The sequence below is a fragment of the Alligator sinensis genome, unplaced genomic scaffold, assembly GCF_000455745.1.
Source record: "Alligator sinensis unplaced genomic scaffold, ASM45574v1 scaffold642_1, whole genome shotgun sequence".
NCBI lineage: Eukaryota > Metazoa > Chordata > Crocodylia > Alligatoridae > Alligator > Alligator sinensis.
Genome location: NW_005842289.1, coordinates 1,668,324 through 1,691,922, shown reverse-complemented (window position 1 = coordinate 1,691,922; position 23,599 = coordinate 1,668,324). Strand labels below are relative to the sequence as shown.

The 23,599-nt window shown below is 46.6% G+C and overlaps 1 protein-coding gene across 3 annotated transcripts in view; it reads left to right on the top strand.

Annotated features, from left to right (window-relative positions):
• The window catches only part of SLC7A4 (solute carrier family 7 member 4), a 28,461-nt gene extending 5,135 nt beyond the window's left edge, over positions 1-23,326 (top strand). For 2 of the 3 annotated variants that reach the window (XM_006028101.3, XM_025209454.1), the window contains exons 2-5: positions 3,296-4,369; positions 5,095-5,771; positions 9,838-9,946; positions 19,997-23,326. In XM_006028101.3, coding sequence (XP_006028163.1) covers positions 3,388-4,369; positions 5,095-5,771; positions 9,838-9,946; positions 19,997-20,190 — 1,962 coding nt within the window. In that variant the 5' untranslated portion in view covers positions 3,296-3,387 and the 3' untranslated portion in view covers positions 20,191-23,326. Of the gene's footprint in view, positions 1-6; positions 475-3,295; positions 4,370-5,094; positions 5,772-9,837; positions 9,947-19,996 lie in introns of those variants that run through there. The other variant, XM_025209453.1, reaches the window with a different exon arrangement.
• The last annotated feature ends 273 nt before the right edge of the window (positions 23,327-23,599 follow it).

The window sequence follows — 23,599 nt, the reverse complement described above, 5'->3', positions numbered from 1 at the left end:
CTGCTCCTACCACACTGGTAGGCAAGTAACCAAACTAGATTCTTGGATGCAGAGAAGTATTTATATGAGGTTTGGCTGATCATCTACCTTGCTGAATTTGTTTAGGGCTGTTCACACCCCCAGTCAGATGAGCCCATGCACTTCTGCCCACTTCTGACAGGGGTGGCTAAACTGAATTTAAAATATTTCTCTCATCTCTTAGTCCATAGGTTAGAGCTATCCTACTTCAACAGAACTAGAGTTTGAGACTGAGAAAGAATGCCCCTTTTGCCTGACAGTTAAGACAGTCACTTGAGTAATGGCATATCCTGTTTCCATTCCCTACTCCAGTGAATGATGAATTATTTGTATGAAATGGAACAGCTCCCACAGGAGAGATGGAGGGTCTCCAAGTTCCAGCTCAAGTATAGCCAAGGGGCTAAGGAAGATAGGAAATTTCCTTGGAGGAAATTGAGCATAGATCTACTACATTGGGTGAGAGCTTTAAGCTACTGCATAAAGAAACCTACTTTGCATAAACCTGCACCCCCATCCCCAAACTGTACAATGAATCTGGATCAAATTTACAAACATTTGGGAGTTGGCTGAAACTGCATTTTTAATTTACTGTTAACTGAAAAAAATTCCTGCCACATATTAAAATATCTGATAAAAGCAGTGTCCCCCTGTATCACTAGCACAGCAACTGGTCTTTGTGACCTTTAGCCTCTCATGCCTCATGGAGAGTTAAGAGACTGGAAGCAGTGGGAGCCAATCTTTTTGGCAGCCATGCCACAAATTAGCTCTGTGCTTTCCTGGAGTAGTACTCCAATCCCTTTCCTCTGCCTGTTCTGCTGCATTTCTTTCTGCTTTCTATTTTGTGTTTCTTCCCTGATTTCTTTGCTTTGCTTTCTGATTCCTGTCCTATTTGCTGCTGTGCTGCCTGTCCCCTTCCTGAGCTGCCACATGCCATATACAGACGATGCCTGCACCACTTGTGGCACTTATACTGCAGGTTGGCCACCCTTACTAGAGTTCCTCGTCCTGCAAGCCAGAGTTCCAGTTCTGGGCTGTGTGTCACCCCTTAACACTGCATCTGTGGCATTAAAGGAGGTGGAACAGGTGTGGGAATTTCCCTGGCAAAGGGAATATGTGGTCACAAACTGAGATCCCATCATAGAGCCATGGTGGAAGAAGGGTGCTGAAGCAAGGTTGGTTTGCTAAGGTCTTTGGGCTGCCGGACAACTTTATAGGTAGCAGCCATAAAGTAGAAGCCCCAGAATGCTCTAACTTTTACTTTTAGGCCCAGGCCTCCTCTTTAATCCCAAAGGAGAACATACCTTTTCCCCATCTTTGCAGCCAGGTTTGAACCAGAAGTTTGATACATCTTCTATTTACACACAGGAGAAGGTTTAATTTGTCCATCAAGCTCATTCTGTGTCCCCTGCACCATCTTTTTGCACCATTTGACATTTTCAACTTTCCTGACTTGTGCACAACCTGACCTAGCACAACTTTCCTTAATACCAAATTGGTCAGGTGTCCTTGTGACATTTTGGGGGGCAATGCCAGGTTTCTCTAAGTTCTTATTTCTCGTGCAGGTTGTTTTAGCTAGTCACAGCTTTTAAAAATGGAAAGACAATCATAAAATCAGCAGGATAGAAACTGTTTTATTTTTGTTTTTAAAAGTAATATATTTTAATGTAATTCATAAGTTTTTTTAATCAGAAGAAAAATTCAGACTTTTTATCATATGAGACAATATGCACTCCCAAAGTGGGTCAGTTGCTGGGTTGGAACCTCTGCCTAGATCCACAGTACAAGCCTCTGTCACCTAAGTTAATCAAGTAATTGGTAGCAGTCAGAGGTGAGCCCGCTGCTTAGGGAGGATGAGACACTGCACAGCTATTTAGTAACAACAGGAGAATTGAGAGATTAAAATCCTGAGTTCAGTCTTAAATTTTTCTAACCTAGCCAGTTCCTGTCCATGTTTCCTGCTCTGTTCTTCATTCCTTTGTATTTGAATTAGAAGTCTGTTTGGTGTTTTTGGTTTGGTTTCTTTAGTGGGGGTGGGCAGGGGCGGTGGGATTTCCTCTTGCTTCTGTTTCCACAGTGGCTCTTTGTGTTTGGAAGGAGGAAGTATTGGAAAAGCCCTTTGGAGTCCTGGAATGGAGCCTGCTCTGTCTTGTTGTCATATTGGTGAAGTGTGGTGTGGAGCATGCTCTGTGCAGATGAAATCTTGACAGCATAAGTCTGTTAACTCTCAAATCTGTGTGAACTTCAGTTTTTAACCTTAGCAAACGTGGGCAGATTTTCATGGAGCTGGCAAATCACAACCCTTTGATGACCCCTCTGCCAAATGTCAAGACCCTGATCCAAAACCTGGAGGGACTAGAGCTTCTTAATGAAATGGATGGAAAAAAAAATATGGGCAACAATATAGTTTTCAGAACCTTATTCTTGGAAGCAGCTGGAACAATTCTTAATTTTTAAAAAAATAAAGTTCAGTCTGAGCCAAACAGCTTTAGAAATTTCAGTTAAAATAATAATAATAAGGAACTGAAAATGGGAACTTATGCTTGAAAGTGTTAGTGAAGTGTAATTGAAGGCAGCACAATCAACTCTCCCTATAATATTCTGTATTCCTGTTTCAAAAATTCTTCCTCTCCCTTGGAAGTGGATTCTGTATATATATATATGAAAGCCACTGTGAATGCTGGAAAGGACTTCTGATGTGTTAATGGAGCAGGTATACAAGCTTAGCGAATAATTGTTTTTCATTGATCTGTGATCCCCTGGCTGCATCATCAGAGCACTCACTGGATAGACATACTACAAAATGCACCATAAATGATATGCACCCTTGAAGGACAGCCAAAGCAGGTCTGTGTTTCTGGGCCTGGGAAAATTGGGGCTGCCCCTCACCAGCTGTTTGCCTGTTGGGAACCTTTCCTAGGCTTCTCTACCTCCCTTGTCTTTACTGGTAAGCTCTGGGAGTTGGGAGAGGAGCCTTAGTGCTTATGATGTTGGGTGTTAGATATTTAGTAGCTGGGTAGTGCTTTCTATTTCTAGGCTACTTGAGATGGGAGCTTTTGCCACCTCCAGGGCTAGGACTGGTTTGTGTTAAGTCACAGGTAGAAGTAAGCACTGGCTCATGTTTGTGTCATATGTTAGAGAAAGGACTCTCTTGCATTTGGGCTGTGGAGGAAGGATTGGATGATGTTTGAGTCTCATACTGGGGAGAAGGGCTAGTTCATGTTCGGGCAATATGTGGAGAGGAAGAGCCAGTTCATGTTTTCTTTCTCCCCCTCCCTAGATCTCTGACTGGGAAGCTTCTGAGGGACATTCTGACCTAAGGTCCACCTCCTTCTGCTGGCCTTCCTGAAGGCAGGACCTTGTCTGCCCAAGATGGCGAGTTGGCTGCCTCGGTCTGCAGACCTGGCCCGTTTCTGCCAGAAACTCAACCGAGTGAAGACATTGGAAGATGACATGATGGAGACATCTTTCAACAGATGCCTGACTACTGTTGACCTGACATTATTGGGCATTGGGGGTATGATTGGTTCTGGTCTGTATGTGCTCACAGGCACAGTAGCCAAGGAAATAGCTGGCCCTGCCGTCATTGTCTCTTTCATAATTGCTGGTTTTGCCTCTCTGTTGGCAGCCCTTTGCTATGCCGAGTTTGGTGCCCGGGTACCGAAGACAGGATCTGCATATATGTTCACCTATATTTCTGTGGGTGAAATCTGGGCCTTCCTGATTGGCTGGAATGTGCTGCTGGAGTACATGATTGGGGGGGCTGCAGTGGCACGGGCATGGAGTGGCTATCTGGACTCTATATTTAACCACAAAATAAAGAATTTCACTGAGACCCATGTGGGCACATGGCATGTGCCTTTCCTGGCTCATTACCCTGACTTCTTGGCATCGGGAATCCTGCTGATAGCAACAGCTTTCATCTCTTTTGGAGCCAAGGTGTCCTCTTGGCTTAACCATGTGTTTTCTGCCATCAGCATGGGTGTAATCCTGTTCATCCTCATTATGGGATTCATTCTTGCAGAGCCTAAGAACTGGAGTGTCAAAGAAGGTGGCTTTGCCCCATATGGACTGTCAGGCATTATGACTGGCACTGCCACCTGTTTCTATGCCTTTGTTGGCTTTGATGTCATAGCAGCCTCCAGTGAAGAAGCCAGAAATCCCCAAAAGGCTGTCCCCAGAGCAATAGCCTTCTCCTTGGGCCTAGCCACAGGATCCTATATCCTCGTGTCCATGGTGCTGACACTAATGGTACCCTGGCACACCCTGGACCCTGACTCTGCCTTAGCAGATGCCTTTTACAGAAGAGGTTACTCCTGGGCAGGGCTTCTAGTAGCTGCTGGCTCAATTTGTGGTAAGTCCATACAGGCTAAATTCTCTAATTTCTGGGACCTTAGCTAGCAGTCAGATCTGTTTCTGCTGCAGTGCAAACTTTCTGGCTTGTCCTTCAGTTAGTTCATAACCTCAGAACTAGTGGACATGAATTCTGGGTTCTATTTCCATCACTGCCTCCATTTTACCAAATATAAAATGGAAATAGTACTTGCCTGTCTGAATGTTGTCTGTCAGAGCAAGCTAGACAAAGCAGACTCCCTATCTTTTGAGGCTCCTGCAATTTAGGACTTATTTCAAGGAGAGGAGCACAAACTTCCTTTGTCTGAGGTTGCTTTTCAGTCTTTTCCCAGGGCATGGGCTCCATTAAGTAGGTCAAACTGAGAGTCCTGGTTGACCTCCCTGTTCCCAGGCAATCAATTTCTAGGGTAAAGTATTTTCTTGGGCATTAGCTCTGCCCTGTGCCTGCTTTCTCCTGCCCCAAGGAGAACTATCAAGGAGAGTAAGTCTTTGCTGGGGCAATGGGATGAGTATATTTTGAGGGTGTGCAGGACAGAAAAAGGACAGTCTTGTAGTAGGAGGGTGGAGACAGAGGGATCCCCTTGCTGTCAATATGTACATAAGTCCACGAGCTTACTGCTGCCTTGGTCTTGAGTCCAAGAGTGTAGTATCTTTCCCATCAAGGTTTTGGATGGCATGATATGTGGCTATGCTTGTGGCTTCACTCTCTCTTCATATCTTTTTCAGCAATGAACACAGTTTTGCTGAGCAACCTCTTCTCTCTGCCCAGGATTGTCTATGCCATGGCAGAGGATGGGCTCTTCTTCCAGGTGTTTTCCCAGGTACACCCCCGCACACAGGTGCCTGTGATTGGCATTGTGGTGTTTGGGGTGCTTATGGCTGTGCTGGCTCTCATCTTTGACCTAGAAGCTCTGGTGCAGTTCCTGTCCATTGGTACATTGCTGGCTTACACTTTTGTGGCAGCCAGCATCATTGTGCTGCGCTTTCAGCAGGGGAAGCCAGCAGCTCCCTCACACCTCACTGGAAATCAGCCCAGCCCTGGACCAAGTGAGGGCCCTAGCACCAGTGGGCTGAAGGAATATGAGTCCTTCTCAGACAAGCTGCAGCTTGTAGACAAAGATAAAGCTAAGGAGCACCGGGAGCCTGGACAGCTGAAGGCAGCTTTTGAGCCATACCTCGAGTTCCTCAGCGACTTCTACCCCAGAGAAGTGGTCACTGTGGCTGTGATTACCTTGATGGTGTCTGCCATATGCCTTTGCTCCATCTTGGTGTTTGGAAACTCTCACCTCCACCTGCCCACTTGGAGCTACTCCCTGCTACTGGTACTCTTCAGCTTGGGATTTCTACTCAGCCTGTTCCTCATCTGGGTCCATGAGCAGCAGCAGAGAACGCAAACCTTTCAGGTAGCCACCTGCCTCGTGCCTTCTCATTGAATGTTGGGCCAGAGGAAGACTGGAATGGCTCATGCCTACCACTGTCATGTGATATCTGCAGTAGAGGGGAAGGCTGAATTGATGGGTAAAGAACAGACAAGGAACAGCTCAATTCTTTGTACTGTCACAGGCACCCTGAATGGCTCTGGGTGGGTCACTTCCCTTTCTGTCAATGGACTATAATTGGTGGGGGCTGAGAGGTTGCACCATCTTCCTAAAGTTTACATAGCACTTTATAGACAAGTTGTTCTTGGGCTGTTAGATTTCAGTATTGTTATTAATGATTTGGAAGAAAATACAAAACCAAGGCTGGTCAAATTTGAGGATGACACAAAACTCAAAAGAGTTCCAAATAGGGCCAGCACAGTTACATGATGATCTGGTCATTTGGTGAGCAGGGTTCACAGTAATGTATATTCTAGTACAGACAAGGACAAGAAACAAAGGAGTTAGGTCACACAAATTGAACATAATTCGTCTGACAAGGGACTAAGGCATCACAGTGAAAACCAGTGGAGTGTGAGCTCCCAGTGCCATCCTATGGCTAAAAAGACAAACATGACCCTTGGCTGTATAAGCAGGGATGTATTGCATAGATGTACGGAGGTGCAACTATCTCTGGTTCCTGGCAGACATTACATTTAAGATGATAATTTTATTGTTGGTTCACTTCACACCCTTAAATCGCATATGTGGCCAAGCTGGCTGGGGGTCAACCTCAGGAGCCCTTGACTCCCATGCACTCCCAAGGCTGAGAGCATTAATCAGCTGACTGCTGCTTCCAGCCTCAGGGGCACTTTGGAGTCAAGTGCTCTGATGTGCCCCCAAGGCTGGGAGCTGAGATCAGCTGCTAATCCCAACTGTGGAGGCACACTGGAGCCCTTGGCTCGAATGCACTGCCACAGCTGGGAGCTGCAGCTGACTGGGGCTCCCAGCCTCCAGAGTGTAGTGGAGCCCCTTACTGCACTGTGTCCTGCAGGCTGGGAGCTCTAATCAACAGCTCCCAACCTCCAGAGCACAACAGAGTCAAGGGCTTTGCTGTACCTTGGAGGCTAGGAAAGCAGATCAGGTGGTCTGCACCCATGCCTCCAGGACACAACTAATCATGGGTTCTGCTGCACCCTTGAGGCTGGAAGTGTAGACCACCTGATTTGCATTCCCAGCCTCGGGTGCAGCAGAGCTGTTGATTTTCCTATGGCCTGGAGGCTAGAAGTAGCAGCAGATAGGGCTCCCGGCTCCTGGGGAGATGGAGTCAAGGGCTCTGGTGCACCCCTGAAGATTGGAGCAATAGTCATTTGATCAACTTCTTACTTAGGGGAGCAGGGGAAGCATAGGATCATGATGGGGATCCCCGATCCCATAATTGTGCCTCCTGCCATGCACATGTAGCATGGCAGGAAGTACGATCATTGGATGTGCACATCAGATCTCATGGAACGTTTACTTGAATGTCTGCTGGGTCTGCAACTAGCATTACTGACACCATGGCTGGATACTATGTTGAGTGTTCAGGTCCTAATTTTAAAAGGACTGATTGAAAAAACCACAATAAAGATGTGTGCTCTGGAAAATTGGTGTTCTAAGTAATGTCTAAGAATCCAAATCAGTTTAGTTCTCTGAAAAAAAGGTTGAGAGGAGATTTAATCACTATCTGTTGATATCTACATGAGAAGGACGTTTCTGATAAAAGATTACTTCTGAATTTGGTGAAAGGAAACCATACAATGACTGGATATGAAACTAGACAAATCAAAATTAGAAATAAAGTGCAAATATTTAACAGGGAGGGGAATTAACCATTGTAACAGGTAACTTTGGAACCTGAATGTTGACTCCTTTGAGGCCAATAAATAAAAATTTGATATCTCAAAAAAATTGCTGCAGCTCAATCCAGGTAAAGGAATCTGTTTAGAAGTCTTTGTCCTGTTCTGTACAGGATGTCAAACTGGATATTCAGAATAGTCCATTCTGGCCTAAAACTTGTGAAGACCTCTCTGATTTCAGTTTGAGGAAGGAGCCTGTTTCCTGACCCTTGCTTAGCATAACCCAACCTTTAAAACAGGAGTCAAAAGAAGGGACTTGAACTTTGACAGGGCAGAGTTTGGGCCCAACTTGTGACTTGATGTCCAGCAGTCAGATCTGCTAGGAAGGCTCAGCAACCAGGGCAGTGACAATATCCAATATTGCTGTCATGGTCAGGAAAAGGACCTAGCAGGATGGGGAGCAGTGGGAAGTCTCAGTGGTGACCTCCACATGCCAGAATCTCTGCTTTACAGCAGCATAATTATGTAGTTGGCTGCATGGAAAAGACAGGGTGGGCTAAAGGAGAGAAATGGGGTCTGCCACACACTCGGAGGGCTGCATTGAAAGAAAGGAGGTAGAGCTATTAAGCAATCTGTCACAGGTTTTGAATACAAATCTAAACTTCAAGGTAAAAGATTAGCCCCTCTGGTCTGAACTCTTGTCAGTTACAAGCCATTAAATTTAATTAATATACCATATATAGAGCCCAGTATGGAGTTATGATTAAAGCACATCTTCCAGTGGTCGCCAACCTTCACTTGAAGCCCTCAGGCGAGGCAGACTGCAACTCTTCCCTGGATCTGTTCCAATGGTTAATCACCCTCGTTTTCTAATTTAAATTTGTCTGGTTCCAGCTTCTGACATTTAATTTTTATTCTGTGTTTCTTCACTAAATTCAAGAGACCTTTAGAACATTGTATTTTCTCCCAAGAAGGTCATTAAACATTATGATCTAGTCACTTCTCAGCCTTGTTTTAGATAAGTTGAACAGAAAGAGCTCTTTGCATCTCTCAGTATCAGGCATTTTCTCCAGCCCTTGAATCATATTTTGTGGCTCTTCAGTGCTCATTTTACAGGGTTTCAACATGCTTTCTAAAATGTGCACAACATGACTGAACCCAGTAGTTCAGCATCTGTCACATCAATACTAGATTGAAAGATAAATTAACTTTCCTGCTCCTTCTCCCCACTTCCCTTTTTATGCAGCCAAGGTCCCATTAACCCTTTCTGTCACAGAATCACACTGGGAGCCAGGAGAAGATTCAGGATTTCCCAAAGTGGGGTGCAGGAGCAGCAACCATCACTGCAGGGGTGACTGTAAGCCCTGCTCCCAGACTCTTCCACCCCTGCTGATATAGACAAATTGCCTTTAGGAGTCCATTGCCCATAGACTTTTTAAGTCCCTAAAAAAAGTGAAAACCCTGCCTCCCTGCCTGCCGTTGTTGCTTTCCCCACTTTTCAGGGGAAGCACAAGAGCTTTTCTTCCTGCCCCATCCAGAGCTCATTTGGGGATGGGGACAGTGGCAGTACCATGGCAGGAGAGTAGTTCCCCCTGTTCCCTGTCCCATGCCTCAGGAGCAGGTGTGGGTACAGGGATTTCCACCCCAGCCCCCACCCATCCCTGTTGCCTCTTCCCAGTCTCCACTGAGTCCAGCCTACATGCAGCCCAGCTGGGGTGGACAGGAATAGCCCTGTTGTTTCCCCCACCTGCGGGACAGCACAGACTGGAACAGTGACAGATGGGGGAGGAGGGTAAGAGGAAGGGAGTGGGGATTTCACCTCCTTTAGGGGATTTTAAATGTCCCCAGATGCGTGGTCCAATTCAAAATGGGATGTAGCTGCACTACTGCATCCCCTGTTGGGAGCTTATATTTAGCTGCTTGTCTGCTATGATGCCTAAATCCTTTTCATAATTCCTCCTTCCCAGGATCCAAGTCCTCATCTCTAGGTAGAGCCTGTACTCCTTGTTCAGCGAAAAAGATTTTTAGTTTTCTGTGCGGAAACATTGTTTGGAAAGACTCTGTTTATCACGTGATCCAGATCATTTTGCATGACTGCTCTGCCCTCACTGTTTACCACTCCACCAGCCCTTGTGTCATTTTTAAGGCTATAAGTTTTGTTTCTTAGCAGCAGTTGTTTGCATTCCAACATCCTTTGTTCTTGTGATTTTGGTGATGTTTCTGGCTGACACAGGCTGCCTTATCCTTTGTCACTGCTAGCTTTTTTCCTGCAGATTCCACTTGTGCCACTGACCCCAGCACTGAGTATTCTTCTGAATATCTATCTGATGCTGAAGCTGCACTATATGACATGGCTCCGATTCTCCATCTGGCTGATCATAGGTGAGTTTGCATGGTGGCTGCAGAAACATTAACTCCACAGAGAACCTTAGCTCATATGGAAAGAGACTGCGTGCATTTACATGCTTTAGCTAATGTGCACTAAGTCTAGTATCTCCCCATTGTGAGGTACTAGGAAAATGTGCATTAGCTTCTCTTAATATGCATTAACTAAAGAGCACAGTTTTAAGTGACACTTTAATGCACATCAAAATAGGCTAATGTGCATTAAAGTGCACGTTTAGGCATGCCCAGTGAAAACCACAATGATTCTGATCTCAGGCATGCTGAGCTAGTTTGTGCACCTGAACAATTAGAGAGTAAGTGTACACAGTGTGTCCTTGGAAAAAGCTGAGTAGTTTTAGGTATGTAGGTTTGGAAGGGACCTCTTGGATCATGGCATGCAACTCCTGCTAGTGCAGGCACCCCAATATATAAACCCTTTCATAAGTGGATCAAGCTACTTAGGTTTTTGCACTCACTACCCCAAAGGAAAGTCTGTTCCATAGCTTCGTTGCTCTAATGGTTGGAAAATTTCCTTTAGTGTCTATCCCAAATTTATTCCTGACCAATCTTTACTCATTTGTTCTTGTGCCAACATTGCCCTTTAACTTAAATAGCTCTTCACCCTTCCTGCATTTACTAATAATATATTTATAAACAGAAATTGCACTATCTCTTGGCCTTTGATTTACCAGGCTACATAAATCAAACTCTTCTAGTGTCCCTCTTAGTAGACCCTCTTTGTACCTGATTCATTTCAACTAATCTTTTCTGAACATAATTGACTAGAATTGTACATGGTACTTGAGATGCCTTCTAATCAGTAGCTCATATAGTGGTATTGATATTTTCTTATCTCTGATTAAAATACCTTTCCTGCTACATCCTAGGATCACTTTGTTTTTTTCAAGTCTCAGAGGGTGCATCTACATGAGATGCTACAGCAATGTAGCATCGGCGGTCATGAATTATGATTCTACCACTACTATGCAGTAGCTCATTGCTGCTGTGCAGTAAGGTTGGAAATGACCCATGCACTGCCAGGACTGTGCAGTACCAGCGGTTACTGTGCAGTTGTTTAGAACTTGCTGAAGCAAGTACTAAATGACTGCACTGTAACAACTATGCAGTTGGGCACGTGTATAGACGCACCCAGAGTCATCATGTGATTGACTAGTACACCCAGGCCTTTCTTCCTGTGAGCCATTTCCATCTGGATCCTGATCTTGTAGCATAAACTTGTATTAGTCCCTAAGCACATGACCTTGCACTCTGTACTTCTGGATATTGAACATTAGGAAGGCCTTTGACTTGGTGTCCCATGAGGCTCTCAAGGTAAAACTAGGGGACTATGGGCTCAACAATGCAATGGTCAGATGGGTAGGAAACTGGCTGTGGGGTCAGACCCAGAGAGTACTAATAGACATGGGGCCATCCCTGGGGGGAGCAAATCAGGACGACAATCCTGGGCCCTGCACTTTGCGGGGCCCCACAGAGCTCAGTGGAGCAGCCACGGCGACTCTATGCCACCACTGTCAGCTTCATGTCTGGACACTTGCTACCCCCTCTCCTCCCGGCGGCACTACTGCCACTGCAGATGGTGGTGCCAGCTTCTTCGGGTCCCAGGCGTGTGGGATTGGAGCAGAGATGGTCCCGCATGGGCTGATTTGCCCCAGGCCCCGTACCCTGCTTGGGTCAGCTCTGAATAGATAGATCTGTCAACCTGGCAGAAGGTAGTAAGTGGGATCCCCCTTGGTTTCATACTTGAACCAGTGCTTTTCAACATCTTCATCAGTGATCTGATTGTGGGGGTGCAAAGCACACTGGCAAAGCTCACCAATGACACTAAGCTGTGGGGAAGTGTGGCCACACATGAGGATAGGCTGATGATCCAGGCAGACCTAGACAGATTGGTTAGACGGGCAGGCCAGAACCAGATGCTGTTCAACACTGAAAAGTGTAAACTGCTCCATCTGAGGAGGAAAAATCTGTGACAAACTTACAGGCTCAGTGGTGCCACACTAGATAGCACCACATCGTAAGGGACCTGGGGATCATAATTGACCATAAAATGAATTTGAGCAGCCAGTGTGATGCTACAGTTAGCAGAGCAAACAATTCGCTGGTATGCATCAACCGACGCATCTCAAGCAAAACTAAGGAAGTTATTCTCACTCTACTTGGCATTGGTGAGGCCACAGCTGGAGTGCTGCATCCAGTTCTGGGTGCCACACTTCAAGAAGGATGTGGAGAATCTTGAGAGAGTCCAGAGAAGTGTCACTTGTATGATTAGAGGCCTGACAAGCAAGCTATACAAGGAAAGGGTGATAGATATGGGACTGTTCAGCCTAGAAAAAAGAAGACTTCAGGGGGATTTTATGGCAACTTACAAATATATCAGGGAGTAGGCAAACAGCTATTCACCAAAGCGCCCCAGGGGAAAACTAGGAGCCATGGTCATAAACTCCTAGAAGAAGGTTTCAGACTACATATAAGGAAAAATTTCTTCACTGTTCTTGTGACCAGACTCTGCAATAGACTCCCAGTGGGGTTGGTGCAGGTACCTACCCTGGGGAACTTCAAAAGGAGACTGGATGCACACCTTGCCAGGGTTATTTGACCCCAGCAGTCTTTCCTGCCCAGAGCTGGCGGGCTGGACCCAATGATCTCACGAGGTCCATTCTAGACCTAAACTTCTGTGAATATTATCACATTTATATAACCCTAGTTGTGTTGTCCTCAAGCTCATTCAGTTCTTCCCTTATGATATCATGGTCCTCCTCTTTATAGTCAGTACTTCCCAACTTTGTGTCATCAACAGGGATCCTGGTTTTCCCTGATAAAAAACCCCAAATCCATGATTAAAATTAAAGTCCCCTCCCCCACACCCTCCCTGGACCTTCTGTTGTCCCTCACTTCCCACCACAGGGAAGGCAGCGCAGATCATGGCAGCGACGGCGGCAGTGAAGTGGCGGTGGCCCCACAGGCAAGCACTGCAGGGTAGCAGTGCCCCTCTGTGGGCCACACACAAGCCAACTGGCAGGGACGGGGGGGGCTTGCATGCAGCAGCCACCACCGCACCACTGCCATGCCCCATGCTGCCTTCCTGCAGCCAGCCACAGGGCTGTGTGGGCACAGCTCCACAGCCCCATGGCTCCGCAGGCAAGTGGCATGGGGCGCAACAGCAGCAGTGGTGGGGTGGTGGCAGCAGCCTCCATGTGTGAGCCCCCTCCTGGCTGGCTGGTCGGACAGCTTGTGTGCGGCCCACAGAGGGGCACCACTGCCCTGCGCTGCTTGCCTGCAGAACCATGAGGCTGCGGAGCTGTGCCCACGGAGCCGTGTGGCCAGCCACGGGAAGGCAGCACAGGGTGCAGCCACCTGGGCACTCCAGGGCTTCTCCCAACACCTCCTTGCTCCCTCAGGCCCCTCAGCCCCCAGCCAGCTTTCCCCGCCAGCACTGCCTCACAACCCCCCAAGTCCCCTGCAAGCCCCACTTACCTAACCTTGCAGGCTTGAGAAGGAAAGTGAACCTGAGTTAAACCTTGGGACTGACTAAAAGCCTCAGGCCCCACGTTTCCCCCTCCCTACTCCGCCTCTGGGCAGGGTTGGGGGTTCTCCGCCCTTTATGCAATCAGCTCTTGCAGGCTGGAGCTCTGCCCATCTGCAGAGCTCTTTGCAAAAGGGGTAATCCACGGCTTTCTCCACTAACAGGTAAAATCACATTTTCTCTGATAAAAATGGGAAATCCATGGTTTTCTCTGTTTTTCCATGGGAAACGGAAAGCCCTGATCCCTGGTCATCAGCAAATATCATTAGTACGCACATTTTTTATGCCAAGGCCATTCATGAAAATATTAAACGAACCCCATTATTTCTCACAAGTCCGTTATTTCCCTTTTCAGCGCTGTCGTCTATTTGCTCCCACTGTGCCAGTTTCTTACCTCACAGATTTTTTTCTAATCCTCATCTTCTCTAATAATTTTCCTCATGGCAAAGTATCATATGCTTTACTGATGTCCAGCTAAATGAGTTATACAAATGAGATATTTTCTTTGTCTGGATCAGTGGTTCTCAACCTTTTTAGACTCAAGGCACCCTTGGACAATGAGCTCTAAGTTTGCACTCATTATTTGATTATGGAGAAATATGTCAATTTTCTATTGCAAGGAACTCAGACCACAGCAGTTTAGATTTTTTTTTAATGCTATGGATTCTTATTTGAAATCATTGGGTTTATCTTGTGAATCACATTTGTACACTCAACAGTGCTAACATTACATGGCATCCCTTGGCACTTCTAAAAGAATCTCCAGGCACTCCTGGGTGCTGCAGCACACTGGCTGAGAATCAATAGTCTAGACAATTAGTTAACAGTTAGTTAAACTGCAAAAATGGATTTACCAAAGAGGATCACTGCCAGATTAGTCGAATAGTTTTCTTTATCCCATTTACCATTCATCTCCATGTCTTTAATTATTGTTTCCTTTAATATTTGTTCCTAAGCCTTTCATACTTTTGAGATCAGACTAATAGACCTGCATTTGCCTGGATCCTTTTAGCCCTTTTCCCTCCCTTTGTTTAACTCCAGTGATATGGAGTCCCCAACTTGATAAATTAATTTGAAACATTTGTTCTTAGGTTCCTGTTTTCATGAGACAGTTCTTTCACAGATGTTTAGGGCTGGAAGGGACCTTGTGAGATAATTCTTAGACAGATTTTCTAGTCCCTCCAGCTTGACTGCATTAAACTCACAGAGTATTGACACATGTATATTTGGAACCATTTCAAAAAGGGAGTGTTTCAAATAGGCAGCATCTGTTATAGAGTCAGAGGGCGCATCTACACATTATGATTTAAGGTACATTTGCCATTTTTAAGGTGCATTAAGGGCATGGGTCTACATGTGTGCACCCTTAATAAGCCATAAAATGGTGATTTTTAGGCTAAACACCTAATTTTTAATGCCTACATAAAGCAGGTGTAGACACCTTAAGGTGCCTTAACACTATGTGACTGAGTGGTCCGGAGCTGAGCCTCTGGATGTCACCAAGGAGATGTGGCGGGTTCCGTTTTGCAAGGCACAGATGCTGGAGCTGGAGCAGCTGTTCCGGCAGCAGGGGTCCCTGTCGGTGTGCAGTAAGCCAGCAGAGGGGGCAGAAGGCACAAAGGCTCCTGTCAAAGAACAAGGGAAAGGCCCCCTGTGACTCCGTGCAGGAGAAGGGGGCAGTGCAGCATGGGCAGGGCTAGCAGCTCCCCAGCACATCTCCCTCCTGGTGGGTTTGCTGGCTGAGCAATGCAGTCCTGCAGGTTGCCTGATGATCCACGTTAAGGTGCCTTAAGGCATCCATGTGTAGATGCATGCCTAAATCACCTTGATGTACCTTAGGCTAAGGTGCATTAAGTTTAGGCATGCATTAATTCATGCGTAGACACGTCCATACAGCCATATAGAAATAAGGCTGGAAGGGACCTCCAGATGTCATTTAATCCAACTCCCTGCCAGAAACAGGATCATCCCTATCCAAACCGTCCTGGGACAGAGCCCAGGGCAGAGCTGCCATCTGCTCCCTGCACACCCCTGCCTTTCAGTGCGTGTGTTGAAGGGAGGTGGGGGGGTATGTGCACATGTGTGTTTGTGGGGGGTTGGGGCTGCCTGGGTGCTAGGTCCCGGGAGCCGGCTGGGGTCAGGGGAGGGAGGTGGGTGCAGGGGGTGCATGCAGCAGAGTTTTCCCAGGCAGTGTGGTCCACAGTTGCCCCCATGGAATACCACATACAGCCAAGCCTGACCAGGCACAGCCCATGGCGAACTCCATCCCAAGCCCACTATCCTGGCCCTGGCCAGCACAGAGCTTCAAGTGGGGCTGCTCTTGGGTGCTGCAGCAGCCACCCAAGTGCTGCTTGGCTCCCCTCACCTCCAGCGGCAGCTCCCTCTGCTGCACTGCTCCAGGCAGGGAGGAAGCTTCAGCTTGGCAGCTCCTGCCCCAGTGTGCAAGGTTCCCAGCTACCTTCCACCCACTGCAGCTACACTAGGAGCAGCTCTGCTGGAAGGTGCGCATGTTGGCTTGGGCTGGGCCAGTGGATGCAGTCTGGAGCATGGTGTGGGCTGCCCCAAGTGGGGCTCAGACCCACGCAGAGCACAGCAGGGACAGCCATGGACCAGATTCAATCAATTGGTGGGCATCCCCTGTGGGCTGGATCCAATCATTTGGCATGCTCCTGGCCTGTAGGCCATATTTTGCCCACCCCTGACCTAGATCATTCCCAATCAATGGCTGTCCAACCTGTTCTTGAAAAGCTCCAATGATAGTCCACAGCTTCCCTAGGCAGTCTATTCTACTACCTATGTTCTAATTGTTTTTTGTGAACAAACCAGGAAGGATAAAAATATAGGAAAACTCCAAACTTGGAGTGATTGTGCTACCTTTGTAATGTTCCTGACTTGCTTGCACACATGGGTGGATGTAGGATTTTTAAAAGGGAGTGCGGATGTTGTGGTGCATAATCACAACACAAGCTATTTTTCTCCACTTAAAAAGAAATGGGAAGTGATGGAAACTGGAAGTTTTACTAATATGCTAGAGGCCTAAGGCTGTATTATTCAGTAAGTATGGGTTTTGACAGCCTTACTGCCAGCCCTGAGGTGGGGCAAGCACCTGGTGCCAGGGGAATACAGCTGTTATTCCCCAGACTGGCCACAGACAGAACTGCTCCCTGCACACCTATATGTGCATCCCCCAGACACTTTGCAATTCATAGTTTCATAGTAGGTTCATAGTTGGTAAGGTCGGAAGGAACCTGAGCAGATCATCAAGTCTGACCCCCTGCCATGGCAAGAAAGAATGCTGGGGTCAAAGGAAGAATGCTGGGTCAAATTGCCCCAAAGTGCTCCTCATCACCCTTTATACATTGCTCCTGCCATCTCAAATGCTCCCTGGCTCCACTCTGTCCTATTATCCCATATATCCTCCATCTTCATCCCTACCCCATCAAACCATAGCACCCCTCACTGACTCCTGTCCTGCCCCATCACTGCCTCCATGAATTCACTGCACCCTGCACAGACCAGTTCCTATCATGCCCCTGGTGGCACTAGATTTATGACCCAGATACCTTGCTCCAGGTGGACCCTAAACCCTCAGACCAACCGTGACCTCTCCATTTGATATTAGGTGAATCGTATTGCTACACAGTGATAGCAGATAAGAATAATGCAAACAATTCTATATCTACCAGTCTTTGAGCTGCCCAAAGTCAAGGTACGTCTGGCCAGTATGTGAGCTTCACTCTGAGGTTCTCTCTTGAATGTCAGCTATCAGCAGCCTGGATGTTGGAAGACAAGCCCCCACCCCCCGTGGGTTGGATGGGACAGGCTTGTGGTATGCCCTTTCTCTATGGTGACCTTGGGTTCCCCTCTTGGGGACCCTTTGCTGCTCTGATATCCCTCCTTTTGTATCTCTGTGATGACTCTTCATCTTTGGGCATTGCTGATTGGTCTTTCTGTGGTCGTCGTACTGTCCATGTTCTGTCCTGCCAGCATATTTCCTTTGTTTCACAAAGGCATCACATGCACACATCCTAATTTGGGCTATACCAGTCTTCTCCTAATTTGGTCTGTTCCCCCAAACCAGAAATTCCAAGGGCTCTGAAGCTGGGTACTGTGACCTGGTGCCACCTTATCCCATGGAACAGCATGGTACATGTTTTAAATTTCCTAGCCCGTGTGTCTGCTTGCCTGTCAGACATGGTGGGCATTGAGGAAAATTTCTCAAACGGGCTTTTTAGAAATCAGTTAACCCTTCCCATTGCCCTGGACCATTGTTTTAATGCATAGCTACTTTACCTACAAGCTAATTCCCAAAAGCAAACTTCTAAATGCCATTTTATAGCCATCAGCCCCAGCCCCCTGCGCCCTCTTCTTCCCCTCTGAACATCCAAGCCTCACTGCAGTCCCTCATAGCCCCTGGGCCTCCCTCCCTAGCAATCCTTGTCACTTCAAACCCCAATGTCCCAGCCCCTTTTCATACCACACCCCTCTACCCCGCAGGCTCTCCCTCCAGAGGCCCATTGGTGCCTATGACCCCCATCCAGCTCCTCACAATCCCTAAGAATCCCTTCTCCTTAGAGCCCCTACAAACAGTCACCCCTACCCTTTACAGCTCAGGGTAGATGAGGATAAGTCTATAACTGCCTCCCACTGCCCTCCCCTCCCAACAGCATGCCCATGGTAGCCTCCACCGCCTTTCACTACCACTGCAGGTAGCCTTCCGCTGTCAACAAAAAGAGACAAACATTTAGCGAGGACATTTTGTCCACAGTAACTTACCTCTTCTCTTCACCTTTGCAACTCCTTCCTGCTTCTGACTGCTGTGGCACTGCACAGTCTAGCCTACCTTTAATTTTTTGTGGGTTCAAATTTCAGAGCAAAGGCATCCAGTAAAGTTCCTAGATAATTGCATACTTTTATTGTACATGCTGGTGTGTGTGCAAATAAACGTTAACCAGGGTAGCGAACAGACAGGATAATTGCAGAGGAAAGGATAGTTTGATTAGTAGAAGGTCACAAGTTGTTAACAGCCATGGAGTGAATAGATTAGTAGGTATCAGGAAGATGATAAACCATGAAGTCAGTTGACTCCCTCAGTTCCTGAATAGAAATGCAGCTGTCCCTGCCAGGCAGTTTGTTTTAAACTTTAAATACGGCAGGAATCAAAGTGGAGTTTGACTGAACCCCCAGTCACTGCCCCTCCATTGGCCTTTGTTCACACATAACAATTAGAACGTAACAGCTACTGTTCCTTTTGAAATGGCTCCAGGTGTACCTGTGTTGAACCCCCTCCATCGATTTGCATCTGAGATTGCTAGGGAATTCACTTCAGAACCTATCAAACAGTTGACAGGTCCCGCTACTTATTTAGCCACTGTCAAGGAGGTTGGCAGGGACAAAGCAAAAAGAGTACTGATCTCCAAAGAGTGTGATTCTGGCAATCACCACTCTGACTTGCATCCTGTGTAACAGGCTGGAGCAACCAGCAAGAGAAAATCCTGGGACCTTGGACACTGGGGGGCTAGGGGGTGCACTTTAATTAGAGCGGCTCTAAGAACTGTTGTAATTAAAGTGCCCAGAGTGTCCCATGTATTAGCATTCCCACATTTCAAAATGGCAGCAGGAACACTTGATTTAAAGCTGGTCAAACAAGCTTTAGATGAAGTGGCCCTGCCACCATTTTGAAGCACAGGGATGCTAATACTAATACATGAGATGTGGGAGGCTGCTGGAGCATGGTAATTGTCTGTGCTGGTAATTTATCATGATTGTCTGTGTTGACTGTTGTCTTGTCCATTGCCATCATACACTGGTCTCTATGGGTGCCTATACATGAGCAGGTAGGCTGCTCCGACACTTCGAATTGGAATTCCAGTGTAGTCTCCCTGCTTGTGTATAGGCACCCATAGAGACCACAGAATTGTGGGAATGGATGACATACCAGTCAGCACAGACAATCATGATAAATATATGTTTATTATAGACCCTTGAATGAATGGTTGAGGGGAATGCATAGTAGATCTGGATTTTAGAGAAAGATTTAAAAAATATATGCCTATAGCTCATTGGAAAAATGAATTTATATTGACTTTGGTTAAAATAGATAAATAAGTGAATAAATGGCTCTGGCAGAATAGAAGTGGAGTCTTTTTGTAGCTTTAGTTTTAACTCTCCAGGAGGGTGTATGTATACTGCAGTGATCACAGAGCCAACATACAGAGGAGGGATGTGCAACTATCACATGAACTGAAACTGGCTGAAAGACATAGATAATGGATCATCGTATATACAAGGGAGCTGAGTGTGTGGGAGATGGCTACTAGAGTACTTCAGAAATTGGTGCTAGGGCTTCTCTCATAAGTTGTATACATTCCCTTTCTTCCCTACATGTACCTCCCTCTAGCATGTGGGATGGTTCTGTTCCTCCAGCCCTGAGAGCAATCCTGTTCTCTTGGAACCACCTCATTTTTGCCTGCTGCTAACCTAAGCTCTTTCCCCTGCTCTAGGCCTCCTGGTGTACTTTGGCTATGGCATCTGGCACAGCAAAGAGAATCTACGGGAGCCAAAGTCTCACAACGTGAGTGCCCGCTATGTGGTGTTTCCCAGCAGCAGCCTTGAGGAGACGCTGCAAGCAGTTCAGCCCAGTACTCAGGCATCAACAGGGCTTGCAGATATAGTGAATGAGGAAGCCAAAAGATGATTCTGTTTGGGATGGGAAGCCTGTGTACATCGAAGTGGTGGCAACCTCCCTGAGTGATAAAAGAGCACCTGCCTACCCATTCTCTTCTGCAGCAGTAGCTGAGAGGGATGGGTCTGCCTTGGTCATGCTCTGTTCTCTGGAGAGGGCTGTGATACACATGCTTTCTTATCCTCACTGAGCACATGCAGCGGGGTGGAGAGAGCTGAATCCCTTGTATGTGGGAATCTGGCTCTTATCTCCCTACTTCAGCTTCTCTGGTTTGGTAAACTACAAGCCTTGTTCTTATCACTTTTTTCTCTAGAACCCACTGCAAAACTCTAGGATATTAGAAAAGGGGCTAAAACTCTTTTCCATGTTTGTATCCATTCATGCCCTGCCAGTCTTGAAGTAGCCAGGAGACAGCCTCATGGCCATTCTCATCAGAGCCTTCTGTTTTCTCCCATAATTCACAGAGAGCTTTAAAGGGTCTCTTCAAGACAGGGCTTTATCCTTTTTCCTACTTTGGTCTTAGGCCACTGTGGCTTTCATCTCCCTTTGCCTCAGTTTCTATCTCTAAAATGAGGATTATTTCGATGCTGAACAGAGATAACTGAATATAAGAATGTTCAGAATGTATGTACCCCTTGTGTACCCATCAGGCACTTCCTGGCATTTCTTCTGCAGGTCTGCCTATAAAGCAAAGTTGTGGATGCAAGCTGCTAGTTCAGTGGGATAACTCCAACAGGAAAATCCTTGTTTTCAGTCTTCTAAAAGGGACAGAGATGAGTGTGGCTGCAAGGGTCATTCCAAGAGCTTTCTGTTATTCTCAGGAACCTTGGATGGTACAAGTGAGGCCTGGGGAGAAGAATCTGTCCCATTGTGCACCCTGTAAGGAGCCATGGATACCTAGTGCAAATTCAGATTAGGGAGTCCTATGTAGTTTATCAGATTTCTGATGTGATATATTTGTAGCCAGTAGGCAAATGTAATTCAGCCCAGGCTCTTTACTTGTGTTCATGACCATGTAAGTGGTCTGTTGAGCATTAGGTCAATTCCACATCACTTCAGCCTTTTAACTTTGCAGTGCTCAGTCCTCTGCATGAGAGAAAACACAGTCCCTTCCCTGAGGATATCACAAGCTAAAAGTGAAAAACACAGGATCTGTACAAGACCTGAGAAACCATAACCCAGAACCTGAGTTCATTCTTTGGCATATTCCTCTGAATATGAATCTCAGAGAAGCAGAGCTAAAAGGGACCTCCAGAGGTCTTGTAGTCCAGTCCCCTGCTGAGGCAGGATCGTTCCTGTCCAAATCATCCTATACAAATCCATAATCTAAACTTTTTGTAAAACTACCATCAACCCTGATATAATGCAAGATATAACACTAAACCTGCCACAGGTAAAGTGGGGGAACCATGGTAGCCAGCATCCTGCTTCTATAAAAGGTTGTTAATATAGGCTTAAAAGATCCCAGGGAGAGGGTCATGGCCCCTGCTATAGAGGAAGGCAAAAACCTCCACAGTCCATACTAAGAAGCAGAAGCAGCCAGTTGCCCACAAAGTGTGTCAGGGAGATAGATGTCACTTGACTCAACTCTGAACCAAAGCTTAGGGATCAATATGTGCTGTTTTTTCTCTGCAACTTACAGAATCCTTCCCAGCAGCATACAGGCTGCAAAGCATTATGCAGAACCCACTCTTGCCACCCATGTAAACTCTCACAATTCCAGCTAGTTTAGCCCATCTCTGGCACAAGGGCCTGTGAAGAGAGGTTTAGGATTCATGCTCCTATGCCAAGGGACTTCTCCACTAGCCACTTGCTTGCACCTTACAGCCATTAGCTGTTCTGGTGGCATATTGATTTAATTTCATATAGGGGCAGCTTCTACTTTTTAATAAAACCAATCAGTGTCCCAAGCAGCTTCAGGGCTTGGACTGAAGTAAGAACTCCAGAACTCCAGCCCAAGTTTTCTCATTAAATGATTGGAGCTTTCTTTGTTTGGTGACTCCCTTTCAGAGACTGTTTTCTGGAACCCTCTTTACCATTAGAAGAACTTTGAGCAATGGTTCTCAACCTTTTTAGACTCAAGACACCCCTCAGAAAATGCCAGCTCTTAGTTTTCACTTGTTTGTTTGTTTGGTTTTTTTGACTACAGAAAAGAAACTCAAAAAGTCCACAATAATGTTTTTTAACACTACGGATTCCTTTTTTAAATTTTGGGGCTTTTTTGTGAATCATATTTGTACACCTAATGGTGCTAACATTGTGTGGCATCCCACAGGACCTTTGAAAGGATCTCAAGGCATCCCAAGGTACCGAGGCACAGGGAAAGGCCTCACTACAGCTCAACTGAGATTTGAGGCTCCCTTTTCCAAAGTCATCCCTCACCTTTGGATCACTTCACTTGCCAGTGTAGGCAAAGTAGTTGCTGCTGTCAAGGCAACCAGGCCCAGGTAGAGTTCAAAAGAGCAGTTGTTGCCTACTTGTGTTACCTGCCCTGACTCCCTGCTGTATGCAGTGGTGATGGAGACATTTGCTGTATTAAAATTCTCTGCCTGTGTATTTGGGCAATTTTGTCAGTATGGGAGCTGATAGCTGAAGCTTTGTAATTCTTTAGTAGGAAGAAGTGAGTATATAGGCAAGAAGAAGACTGACTAATTACTAGGTTGTGCAGAACAGATGCCACAGTTACTGAAGCTATTAAGGATGGGGCAGATCTTCCTCATGAGGACTGGGTGTGAATCTGGAAGCCAGCCACACCCTGGTAGGGAGCAGCAGAATGAGCACTGGGTGACCTACTCAAGTCCCTTCCCCCTGCCGCAGCTTGGATTTTATGTCTCTACTGGACCTAGAGAAGCCCATAGGCTTGACAGTGGGAGACATTCCAAGTTCAGCATATGGGCTCTGTTGTGGATTTGCTGAGACTGCCCAAGGTGTTGAATTTGGCACACACTTGTGTTGTCCAGGCTTCTCCTTGCTCTGTTGCTGCTATTTGATCACCCCTGCCCTTGCATTGTGTGAAACATTGTATTTAGAAATGTGTGAAAGGCTATTATTGCAAACTGAGTCGTGTGTTCCTGCTGTGCTGTGGCTCTTCTCAGTGTCTCTGTATAACGGCTTGTCATAAAGATGATGAATCCAATCCCATTATAAACACTGGTCCTTTAACCACTCTGGCTGGTTATGGGTCTGTTCATGTGATTCTGTATGTCTAGGTGCAGCCAGCATGGTACTTTGCTGAGGTTGCCCCTTTTCCCGCACCACGAGCTCAGAAAAGCCCTTTCTTTTGTACTTCCATTGCACCAACATATGAGGAGGGCTGTAATTTGGGGGCTTTGCTCTTCCAGAACGTTCATAGTTTGGTGTCATCCCTCTGTTCATAGTTTGGTAAATCCCTGCAACACTGGATGCTGGCCAGAAGCACCAG